General features: G+C 54.1%; 1 protein-coding gene across 1 annotated transcript; it reads left to right on the top strand.

The window, feature by feature from the left end:
• The first annotated feature begins 3,615 nt into the window (after positions 1–3,615).
• Positions 3,616–11,812, top strand: RND1 (Rho family GTPase 1). The gene is made up of 5 exons (XM_002711044.5): positions 3,616–3,855; positions 4,492–4,579; positions 7,043–7,152; positions 7,946–8,080; positions 10,787–11,812. Exons 1-5 carry the CDS (start codon positions 3,736–3,738, stop codon positions 11,030–11,032), a joined length of 699 nt encoding a protein of 232 aa, XP_002711090.1. The 5' UTR covers positions 3,616–3,735; the 3' UTR covers positions 11,033–11,812.
• Positions 11,813–12,517: the final 705 nt, after the last annotated feature.

Raw genomic sequence — 12,517 nt, 5'->3', positions numbered from 1 at the left:
GAAAAGAAAAGAAAAAAAGATACGACAGTGATGTGGTTAAGATGCCACTTTTGGGGGGGGGGTGCTCTGTGGCATAGCCGGTAAAGCTGCCACCTGCAGTGCTGGCATCCCATATGGCATAGTGAGTAAAGCCTGCAGTGCCGGCATCCCTTTTGGGCACCAGTTCGAGTCCCAGCTGCTCCACTTCTGATCCAGCTCTCTGCTACAGCCCGGGAAAGCAGTAGAAGGCAGTAGAAGATGGCTCAAGTCCTTGGGCCCCTGCACCCACTGGGGAGACCTGGAGGAAGCTCTAGGCTCCTGGTTTCAAATCAGCCCAGCTCTTGCTCTCTCTCTCTCTCTCTTTCTTTCTCTCTCTCATCCTCTGCCTCTGGCTCTCTGTAACTCTGCCCTTCAGATAAATAAATCTTAAAAAAAAAAAAAAAAGGTGTCACTTGCAGTACCTATATCCTGGATAGGAGTGCCTGTGTTTGAGTGCTGGATCCACCTCCGATTCCTGATTCCTGTTTCCTGTTAATGTGGACCCTGGGAGGTCGTGGAGATGACTTGGATGGGTGGGTCCCTGCTGCCCACATGGAGGACCTAGACTGAGTTTTGGGCTCTAGGTTTCAGCTTGGCCTAGTCCTGGCTGTGGTAGGTGTTTAAAGAGATGAATAAGCAGAGTCTGTCTGTCTGTCTCTGCATTTCAGAAACAAAAATAAATGATTAAGAGGGTCTGGCATTGTGGCACAGTTGGTTAAGCCACCACCTCTGACACTGGCATCCCATATGGGTGCCAGTTTGAGTCTCAGCTGTTCCACTCTGATCCAGAGCCCTGATAAGGCACCTGGGAAAGCAGAGGAAGATGGCTCAAGTACTTAGGTCCCTGCACCCATGTGGAGACCTGGACAGACTGGGCCAGTCCTGGCCATTGCAGCCACTTAGGGAGTGAACCAGCAGATGGAAGACCTCTCTCTCTGTCTCTACCTCCCTCTGTAACTCTGACTTTCAAACAAATTAACCCATCTTTAACAAATAAATAAAGACTTGTGGAACTGTTAGGTAAGAGATTAGCCTATGCGTATAGGAGGGGCCTATAGAAAACAAGGCACCCAGGAAGGGAAAGGAAGCCATGCAATATTTTACACGACAAGTTCCTGCCCATATCACCATAACTTCACATGTGCTCCCAGTATTCCCTCAAGGAATGCTAGAATGCTCTCTGCCCAGCACCCGCGTGGGCTCCCCAATCTGATTACATTGGTTAATAAAACTCTGGGAGGAATTTTACCCATTTCACACCCAGGAAACCCTTTGTCCAGAAGAGGGAGGGAGGAAGGAGAAATGGAGAGAGAAGCGGACCCCATTCTCTTAGAAGCCCAAGCGTGGATACAGACTGCATGCTCAGCTCTCAGCTCTTTCCTAAGCTGCTCACCTGGTCTGTTGGGTGTATTCTCTCCATCAAACCATGAAACCTTACTTTCCCCATCTGAATGCCTGGGCATTCTTTCTCAGATTCCTTCACATCCTTTCTGATGGATTCCTTATCCCATTAAACCTTGCTCCCTTGCTGACCGCTCCCCTCTGTCTCATGTTTGAATTCTTTGTTTATTTTTTAAAAAAGTTTTATTTATTTTTTTTGAAAGTCAGAGTTACACACAGAGAGAAGGAGTGGCAGAGAGAGAAGTCTTCCATCTGATGGTTCACTCCTCAACTGGCTGCAATGGCCGGAGCTGCACCAATGCAAAGCCAGGAGCCAGGAGCTTCCTCTTGGTCTCCCACGTGGGTGCAGGGACCCAAGGACTTGGGCCATCTTCTACTGTTTTCCCAGGCCATAGCAGAGAGCTGGATCAGAAGAGAAGCAGCTGGGATTTGAACTGGCACCCACATGGGATGCCGGCCCTGAGGCGGTGGCTTTTTACCTGATACACCACAGTGCTGGCTCCAGAATTCTTTCTTGTATAAGGATAAGGACCTATTCCACTCATTTCCGCTAATAGAACCTAAAGTAAAAGTCACTTAAGAACCTAGTCGGGTGAGCATTGTGGTACAGCAGGCTAAGTCTCCAGTTGGGAGACTGGTTCTAGTCCTGGATTCTATGCTTCCAATCCAGCTTCCTGCTAATAATGTGCCTGGGCAAGCAGCGGAAGATGACCCAAATGCTTGGATTCCGCCATCCACATGGGCAACCTGAACGGAATTCCAGGCCCCTTGGCTTTTGCGTGGTGCAGACCTGGCTGTTGTGGGCATTTGGGGAGGAAACCAGTGAATAGGATTTGCCTGCCTGTCCTTCTCTTCCTCTTAAATAAATACTATTTGACTGCCTATGTTAACTTTTTCTACCCTCTGGTGATTCTAACCCTTGGAGGTGGGTGGAGCTGGAGGTGGGTGGAGGGCATGCAGGTCCCTCTGGCCCCAGAGCCTTCCACCAAGCAACCTTGTTAGACATCAGCTTATAAGTGCCAGAGGGTGGGAATTCAATGAGGGAAGAAATGTAGAAGCAGTCTGATATTTGCATATCAAAAATCTTGCCTTTGTTCCATACTCTTGTTAGGTGGGTCCCAGCCTTCCCCTGGGGGCAGCTTAGGGGAATCTCCCCAGCTCAGTGTGTGTGTGTGTGGGTGTGTGTGGGGTGCTATTAGGTCCAATAACTTCCACCCTCCTACCGTCTGCGGTGGGCCTTGGAAGGAAGACATTTAAACATCCTTTATCACGGGCAGTTGTCCCTGGGTGGGGGCAGCAATGATGGAGTTCAGATGCAGCAAGGGTTTGGAAGTTGAAGCAACCTGAACAGAGCCTTGGATTGCTCTGTTTTGCCCAATTCCCAGGAGGCCTTGTTGGGCCTGTCTAGGTTGCTGGATAATCAGTGGTTCATGTAGTTGTGTGCATCCATCCATGGTTCTGCTTAGTGTACTGGCTCCCAAAGACACCTGGGCTCTGAAAGGGTGGGCTGGTAGGCAGCTCCAGTCCCAGGCCTGGTCTTTCCAGCCTGGACTTTAACCAGGTGACACACAGCAGTCTGTGTCCATGGATGTCAGCCTGGCCCTGCACCTGTGTGATTCATCCAGGAAGCTGTCCCAGGCAGAACAAATGCTGCTGCCAGGCCTTGGGTGGGAGGGTAGCTGGCCAAATAGTCAGTGGCTTTGTTTGCTTTCTTCTCTCCCTCTGTCCCATCCCCACAGGTGGGAAGTGGCTTGGATGGGAATTAGAACATAGGTACAGGAGTCCTAGCAGGGATCTCTGCCCCCTCCGCCCCACCCCTGCCCACCACGCCCCCCTGCCTGCCCATAGTTTCCTGCTCTTCTCCTGGGACAGTCCCTACAACTCTGACTTCACCCCACTTTCTGCTTCCACGGTAGTTTATGGTTTTTGACACTCACTGATGGACACTCAAGATCTCTTCCTCGCGCTGCAAGTCTCCTGCCCCCTTCCTAATACAAATGCAAAACAGCGTGGGAGTCCCCTGTCCAGGGGGAAGCCACAGTGCAGCTTTAAGAGAAAGGGGAGAGAGGACGAGGGCGCTGACTCAGATCCTCCTACCATTGGCTGCCGGAGGGGATCCCACCTCGGTGATTGGCCGAGACAGAGCCCGCCTACTCTTGCGATTGGCTCCGCCAGGCCTATATAAAGGGCCGCGCGCCGTCCCCTCGCTCAGTCGGAGGGAGGCCGAGGATCCCGGTGGAGTTCGCATTCTGAGACGCCCCTAGCGGCACCTTCACCTCCCCGCGTCTGAGCGCCCGTTCCGCGGCGGCTGCGACCATGAAGGAGAGACGCACTCCCCAGCCAGTCGTGGTCAGGTGCAAGCTCGTCCTAGTGGGAGACGTGCAGTGCGGGAAGACGGCGATGCTGCAGGTGCTGGCTAAGGACTGCTACCCGGAGGTGAGCGCAGACCCCACCTGGCCATCCCCCGCCGCCCTCGAGCTGGAGGGCCGCCCGCCTTAGCTTCCCCCTGAGACCTGTCCCACTTCTGCTGCCCCGCTGGCTCCTCCTCACCCACAAGGCCCCGATCAAACCCCGCCCGCCTCCCTCCGCCCCGGAGTCTGCTCTCAGGAGAGCGAATTGGACGCATTTGAGTCTGGGGTTTCTGGACTGAATCGCTGCTGTCCCCCCCCCCCCCCCGAAGGTTCAGGTTTTGCTGCTCCTCTATGCTGCTGCCCTGGGCCAGGGGCTTGCAGGGGGAGAGCAGACCACGGCAGGATTGGCTGCAACTGGCAGGCAAATATGAGTGTGTGCGCCCCTGACCATTTAGGTTCGGGGCTTGTCTCTGGCTGGGGGTCCGTCACATGTCTCCTGCCATACAGCAAAGTGCCTCTGTCTCTCCAGCCTCTTCTTCCCACGTGTCCCACGTGGGCCTCCCTGCACCATGCATCCCCTCCTCTGGCTCCTGATCTCCTGTCACCTTGATGTCTTCGGTGGGTGGGTGGCTTCTGGTGTGGCCAGCACTGATCAGAGGATTATGGGGGGGGGGGGCAGGGGCCCAGTGCCCAGGTGTCACTGGTCCCTCTCTTTTCTCAGACCTACGTGCCCACCGTGTTTGAGAATTACACAGCCTGTTTGGAGACAGAGGAGCAGAGAGTAGAGCTCAGCCTCTGGGACACTTCGGGTAAGACGTGGCCCCAGATGCCCCTTTGGTACCTGTGCTGGTCGCCGCCACCTTTTAAGGGGTGGGCGGTGGTAGAAGGGAGTGTGGCGCTTGCAAGGGCAGGCAGAGAAGGAGATCTGTGGGGTGGGGGCAGTTGGATGGCCCTGGGGTTGCAGAATGGGTGAACCCCAGAAGCCACTCACTTTGGGGCCAGTTATGGGACTGGGATGTTGATGAGGAAGAAGGAGCCAGTGATACTCCTGGTGGGGGGCGGTCAGAGAGGGCTTCTACCTTTCACTGCCTGCCGCCCAACACGCAGGCACATAGCCTCAGCCAAGCCAGGACAGAGGCAGGGAGACAGGAGCCTGCCTTGAGGGAAATATTGCTCTGGCTCCACACTCCCCTGCCTGCCGCAGCTCCAAGCTCGCCACACCGCTGCGGCTCAGGAATGAAACGATGCATCATCGGGTGTTTGGGGCGGGTGGGGGAGATGGCTTAATACAGGACAGAGTCCCGCTGTGCGAGGTGGCTCATGGGGCGGAGGGGGCTTGGTTGGCACTGACTGTTTCCCCTGGCCGGGGTGAGGCAGGAGACGCTGTCGTTCTAGAACATAGAAAGCAATGTTTCTCAGCCTCCTGGCCCTGAGCCCTTCATGCCCGGCTATCCTTTGCTTTGATCCTTAGCCTCTCCCGCTATCTTTGTATCCCGGTTTCCTTCTAATAGACTGGCTGAGAGTCACAATGAAGGAGTAAATATCAGGAACAGGAAAAAAGAAAATAAAAAGCCCCCCTGCTCCCCCCAAATACAGTTTCAGGCTGAGTTTAAAGGGGAACACCAAATCACTAGAGGTTTATGTTACATATATTTAGTACACTGTCCTGCTCTCCCAAATATCTCCAATGTTGAGATGACTGGGGGTAGGGAAGTGGGGGGGGCAGAAAATGAGACTCCCCTTGCTCCTCATGCTCCCCCACCCCCTCCCCGCCAAACAGAAATTTCTCAAGCCGGTGTGCTTTCCCCCAGGTGGAGGTTCCAGGGGTGGGGAGGCGGGGTCTGCTCCTGGACCGCGCTGCTGTGCCGGTTGGCTGGGACTGGAATGCAGGGCTGCATGATGTATGGTTTTTCTTCCGCTGTGCCCTCCCACCTCCCGGTCTTACTGCAGCTCATCTCCCGTTCACTACCACCGCCCCAAAACCTCTGCTGCTTCCTCACCCACCCCTCACCTGCCCCCCGCAGCAGCCCTTGAATCCCAATCCGATAATGGAGAATCAGGTGGTGAGTGAGCTCTCTTTCCCTGTGTTGTAACCCCACTCCCCAGTTTCCAAAGGCAGGCAGGCTCTCAGTCATCCTCAAACTCCCCCCTCTTTCAATAAGGTTCCCCATTAGAAAGGAGGAAGTGGCAGAGTTCTGCGGGATGGGGCTTCCCAGCCTTGGGGCTGGGCCCCCTCTTCCCATCAGTCCCTGGCTCATCTTAGGGGAGGGAGATTGCTTGGAGCCCAAGCGATGGCCCTGCCCTCCCTCCGCCCCCAGGACTGCAGCGCTCTCTTCGCCTTGCCGTGGGAAGACCACCCCCCACCTCCCGGCTCCAAGAGGGATACGGGCAGATTGCTGAAGGAGTGGGCAGCTATCCCAACTCCCCCTTACTGCTTTTATTGTAATGACCAACGCCCCCCCCCAAGCTTGGATTCCCCCCCAGTTTCCATGGCAATTGCGGAGTAGGGAGAGGGGCTGCTTGCTGTTCTGAGCAGGGATTGTCTGGATTCCAAATCTGCCACTATTCCTTCCCCAGGGTGTAGAAGGGGCAGGCTCCGTCCCTAGCATCCACCCAGGTCAGCCCACTGGTGCCTCCTTGCCCAAGAAGGACCCTTGCTGTTGCCTAAATCCCCAGCGGTTGGGTGCTGCTGTGCCTTTGAGGTTGCCACCCTGGCATCTTAGCATGTAGGGGCTGAAGCCTGCCTCTGGTCCTTTTCAGGGTAAAGCAGATTTGGGCAAGTGGAGAGGGAGCCGCTGAATCCTCTCCTGCCAGCCTCCTAGAGTTTGGACCCCATAGCAAATAAGCAGGGCCGCTGCCCGTTATGTAACAGGCAGCTTGTTTCTTCATTGGAGCCCTGGGGGCCGAAGAATGGAGCAGAGGTTGGGCTGCAGGTGAGCCCCAGAGAAGAGCAGGTCTCCCTGTTGGGGGGTTGGGAGCATCTTTTGAGATGCAGAAAACAAGTGGACCTTCCGCTGACCCCACTGCTGGAAACCCAGGCAGCGCCTCACGCCATGCCCCACCCCTTTTTACCTTCCTTCCCCTTCTCAGGGAGTCGCAAGGACTTTGGGCAGGTGGTCGTGGCCTAGGCTTACAGGCTGCAGTGTGTTTCCCCTGGAAGATGGGTGGGTCCTAGAGGCTCAAGGATGGCATTCCCAGGGCTCCTTTGGACCGGGGCCTGTAGAGGAAGGAAGATGCCATGACTCACCATCAGCCTTTTCCCCTCCTACCAGGCTCTCCCTACTATGACAACGTCCGTCCACTCTGCTACAGCGACTCAGACGCCGTATTGCTGTGCTTTGATATCAGCCGTCCGGAGACGGCGGACAGTGCGCTTAAGAAGGTAAGGCCGGAGCAGAGAAGCTCTGTCATCTCTAAGCCAGCATGGGGACAGGGAGGAATTTTGGGAAACTTGTCATCTAATCCTTTCTTGTGTACCAGCAAGAAACTGAGGCCAGAGGGCAAAAAAAAAAAAAAAAAAAAAAGGAGAGCGATTTGCATGAGGCTGCACTGTTAATCACAGCCTGCGACAGGAGCCCAAGGTGCCCCAGTCCTGTGCACCTTTCTGTGCACCTGTACTGTTCTGTCAGGGGCCCCACCAGAGAGGAGGGTGTTGAGGGCTTGGGAAGTGAAGGTTTTGGTGGCTCAGGGATGGGCCCTCAGGCCCTGGCAAGCCATGCAGTTTAGAATTGAAGTGCTAGTAGGATGCACCTGGGTGTGGGTTACCAGATCTGCCTATGCTGAGTACAGGGAGCCTTGTGGGAAGACTCTGGGAGTAGGTCCTTCCCTTGGAAAGGGACTGGGGGCATCGCCCTGCACCCTAGACTTGTGAGGTCCTTTGACTGGCAGGAAGGGCACATTCGACCTTGGCACAGAGTGTGTGGGAGAATCGCCCCCATACTCTCTTGGGTGTCCAGCCTCTTGACAGAGGGGACAGGCTCCTGGGTCAGCACTCTGGTGGGCCCAGAGGTCTGTTGAGCAGGAAGATGATGTAATTAAGTAGCCATGTGGAGGTGTTGTGACTCAGGGAGGACTGGGCTGGGGACGGGGGTGTGGTGTTGCCAGTTGGGCTCCTTGTACCACTGACCGACCTTCCTTCTGTCCTTCCCCTTCCTTTCTCCCTGCTTGACCCCCAGTGGAGGGCAGAAATCCTAGATTATTGTCCCAGCACACGTGTTTTGCTTATCGGCTGCAAGACAGACCTGCGAACAGACCTGAGCACTCTGATGGAGCTGTCCCACCAGAAGCAGGCCCCCATCTCCTATGAGCAGGTGTGTGTGGGGAGTGGGGGGAGGCTACAGGCAGAAATAATGACCCTTGCTCAAACTCTCCTGCCATGGCTAGAGACAGCTGGAGTTAGGGGCCATCTATAGTTAGCAAACTTGGGGCAGGCGTTTGGCATGGCAGCAAAGTTGCCTCTTGGGACACCTGCATCCCATCTCAGAGCGCCTGGTTCAAGTTCTGGCTCCTCTTCTTCCAATCCAGTTTACTGCTAATGTGTTCCCTGAGAGGCAGCTGGTCTTGGGTCTCTGCCACCCATGTGGGAGACCGGGTTGAGTTTTGGGTTCCTTACTCAGCCCTGCCTGTTGCAGGCACTGGAGTGGCCAGAAGATGGAAGATCTCTGTCTGTTCCTCTTCCTTTCAAATAAATGAAAACAAATAAGTAAAATTGTCACCTAGATAGAGATACTTGTTTCCTTGGGTGTGTGCTATAAATTAACAGGTGAGCCATTCCTGTGTGGGTCAGCATTTCGAGACCACTTGCACTGGAATCATTCGGGGGGGGGGGGAGTTGCCAAAATTTCAGATTTCTGGCTGTATACTCAGTAAAGAAGATTTGGGAATCTTACCTTTTTTTTTTCTTTAAAGATTTTTATTTATTTGAAAGACAGTTACAGGGAGAGATAAGGCCAGAGATAAAGAGAGAGAGAGAGAGGGGTTTTCCAGTCCACTGACTCACTCTGCAAGGGCCAGAGCTGGGCTGATCTGAAGCCAGGAGCTTCTTCTGGGTCTCCTACAAGGTGCAGGGGCCCAAGGACTTGGGCCATCTTCCACTGCTTTCCCAGGCCATAGCAGGGAGCTGGATCAGAAATGGGGCAGCTGGGACATGAACTGGCACCCATATGGGATGCTGGCGCAGCAGGCTGGGGCTTTAACCTGCTATGCCTCAGTGCTGGCCCCTCCTCATCTGATTTTATCAGTTGAGAGAAAGCAAGCTCCCTGCTGCTGGTTCACTCCGCAAATGCCCATAATGGCCTGAGTGCTGAAGCTGTGAACTGGGAACTCAATCTGGGTCTCCCACATGGGTGGGAGGAATTCAGCTACGTGAGCCTTCTCCTGCTATCCCCCACGGTCTGCATTAGCAAGAAGCTGGAATCAAGAGTGAAGCTAGGACTCCATCCAATGCACTCTGATGGGCCATATGGACATCCTAACTAGCATCTTAACCACTAAGCCAAACGCCCACCTCTCCAGAATTTGCATTTTTAAAGAGAGGCTTGGTTAATTTCTTATGCACATGGGAGTGTAAGGATCCTTATATATATATATTTAAAGATTTATTTATTTATTTGAAAGTCAGGGTTACAGAGAGAGAGGGAGAGAGAGTTCTTCCATCCACTGGTTCAATTCCCAGATGGCTGCAATGGCCAGGCAGAAGCCAAGAGTCAGGAGCTTCCTTGTGGTCTCCCATGTGGGTGCAGAGGCCCAACCACTTGGACCATCTTCCACTGCTTTTCCTAGGCCATTAATGCAGGAAGCTGGATCAGAAGTAAAACAGCCGGGATTCGAACCGGCAGGCACCTGTATGGGATACCGGTGCTGCAAGTGGCAGCTTTACGATATACTATAATGCAGCCCCCAGTTATTTGTTTTAAGCCACATTTCAGATTAGAATTCTATGGGGAGCTTTTATAAATGCTAAAGCCTTGGTGTGGGCTTTTGGTGTGGTGGTTAAATTGGTGGCTGGGATGCTAGCATCTCAGAGTGCCTGGTGAAAGGCAGAGTTGAGAGAGAGAGAGAGAGAGAAAATTGTCCATCTGCAGATTCACTCCACAAATAGCTGCAACAGCCAGGACTAGGCCAGGCTGAAACCAGGAGCCAGGACCTTCCTCCTGGTCTCCCACATGGGTGAAGGGGCCAAACACTTGGGCCATCTTATGCTGCTTTTCCAGGCCATTAGCAGGGAGCTGGACTGGAAGTGTAGCAACCATAACACAAACCAGCACCCGTACGGGATGCTGGAGTTGCAGGTGGTAGCTTAGCGTGCTACGCTACAACACCAAGCTATTCCACCTCTGATCCAGCTTCCTCATTGAGTGTGTACCCTGGGAGGCAGCAGGTAATGGCTCAAATACGTGGAGAGACCTGGCTTGACTTCTAGGCTCCTAGCTTCAGCCTAGCCCAAACCTGGCTGTTGTGGGCATTTGTGATTTGTGGAGTGAGCCAGCTGTTGGAAGATCTCTGTCTCTCTCCATCTTTGCTTTCCAAATAAAAACAAAATAGGTAGTTTTTTTTTTTTTTTTTTTTTTTTTTAAGATTTATTTCTCTATTTGGAAGGCAGAGTTACAAGGAGGCAGAAAGAGAGGTCTTCCATCCACTGGTTCACTCCCCAGGTGGCCGCAACAGCCAGAGCTGTGCCAATCTGAAGCCAGGAACTTCATCCAGGTCTCCCACGCAGGTGCAGGGGCCCAAGCACTTGGGCCATCTTCCACTGCTTTCCCAGGCCACAGCAGAGAGCTGGGTGGGAACCAGCAACACAGCCCTACAGGTGGCAGCTTTACCTGCAAGCCACAGCACTGCCCCCAATGGGTAGTTTTTAAAATGCTAATACTTAAGCCCTGGGTTTTCAATTGTCTCAGGGGATCCTATTGTACAGCCTGGGCTCACAGTTCAGAAATCTCACTGGCTGAGGTGGGGGTGGGAGACAGCTCTCTGGACCCCTGCTTAATTGACAACCTCTCCCCCTCCTCCCACAGGGCTGTGCAATAGCCAAGCAGCTGGGTGCAGAAATCTACCTGGAAGGGTCAGCTTTCACCTCCGAGAAGAGCATCCACAGCATCTTCCGGATGGCCTCTATGGTGTGCCTGAACAAGCCCAGCCCAGCGCCCCCACGGAGCCCCGTCCGGAGCCTCTCCAAACGGCTGCTGCACCTCCCCAGTCGCTCTGAACTCATCTCCTCCACCTTCAAGAAGGAAAAGGCCAAAAGCTGTTCGATCATGTGAAGTGGGAGCCACGGGGGAGGGGAGACAACCCCCCACTTCCTCCCTTGGGGTGCAGAGGCACAGGGCGAGGGAGGACGAGACGACTTGAGGACACTGGACATGAGATTTTCAGGTGGCCATGGTGAGGGCTTGGAAGGAGACAGGACTGGGACAAGGACCTGACGCTGAGAAGGAACCATCACATCCACGCCAGGTACTAGATTGCAGGGGGCATCTGCCCCAGTGCCCTTGGCTCCAGAACAAGGGAAGATGCGGGGGTGCGGGGAGGCATGCCGGGGCTCAGGGGCCCACGGGGGGCCTCCATGCCTCTTCCACACAGCTCTTCCATGCAGGCCAGGGGACGAGAGGGGTCCTCGACCCTTTTCCTCCCCATCTAAGGAGGTGGCGAGTGAAGAAGCCAGCAGGCAGCTCCCTTGGGAGCATGGCCCAGGTGCTTCATAACTGAAACCGGACAGGCAGGAGCTGGTCAGAGCTGATGAGAAGCGAGTCTCATCTTTGCATAGCTCATGTCTCATGGGGAGGTGACATCACACATCCACACACGCTTCTCACCCAAGTCCCCAGATCCTTGCGGAGTGTGGGGGTGGTGGTGCTGCAGAGGCAGGGCTGGGTGGGGGGGTCACCAGACTTCTTCTGCCCTTGGGGCAGTATAGCTGGTGTCTGTTTTATAGACTCGTCTTTGGAATTGGGGGGAGGGGGGGAGTGTTTTCATCTGTTCTATGTTCTGTGTTTAAAGAAGAAAACCTATTTATTAATGAAAAATATAATACATAGAAAGAGTGGGCGCCTTTGGTTGTTTTTGTTTTTCTGTTTTCTTGGGTCATGAAAAAGAAGGAAAAAGCTGGAGCTCTTTCACCTTCCTCCAACAAGGCATCCCTTCCCTCACCATCCTCAGCCCCAGCCCCAAGCCCACCCAAGTCCTACTAAGCCAGAGTAGAGCTCTGAGCCCTAGAGCAGGGTCTCCCAACCTTGGAATGGTTGTAGTGGTAAGTTTCACAGCCTCTGTCCACCAATGGCTTCAGATACTGGTAAGGGTCCCTGAGGGCCAAACTACTCCCCAGAAACCCTGGCCCTGGAAAATCTAGAAGAGACAGGTGTCTGTCTCTGCCAACGCTGCAACCCATACCCCGCCCAGCAGAAGGGGCACAGATTTAAAAAGCTGGAGGGTAGAGGAGAGGTTCCTGGGGTTCTCGTCTCTGAGTTCAAGGAGAGGTGGCATCTTCTGCCTTCAAAACCTGCCGATCTCAGTGCAACAGCTGGGGCTGGGCCAGGCTGAAACCAGGAGCCTGGAACTGCATTACAGTCTCCCACATGGGTGACAGGAACCCAAGTTCTTGGCCATCAGCCATTACCTTCTCAGGTGCATTAGCGGGAAGCTGCAGTGGCAACTGAGCCTGATGCAGCACAATGCCAGCTACCAAGCAAAATGTTATTATGTATTGAGTACTTACTGAGCTTGCAGCACTGTGCTGAGGGCTTCATGCA

This window comes from Oryctolagus cuniculus, chromosome 11, assembly GCF_964237555.1.
Source record: "Oryctolagus cuniculus chromosome 11, mOryCun1.1, whole genome shotgun sequence".
Lineage (NCBI taxonomy): Eukaryota > Metazoa > Chordata > Mammalia > Lagomorpha > Leporidae > Oryctolagus > Oryctolagus cuniculus.
This window is presented reverse-complemented; position numbering and strand designations above follow the sequence as displayed.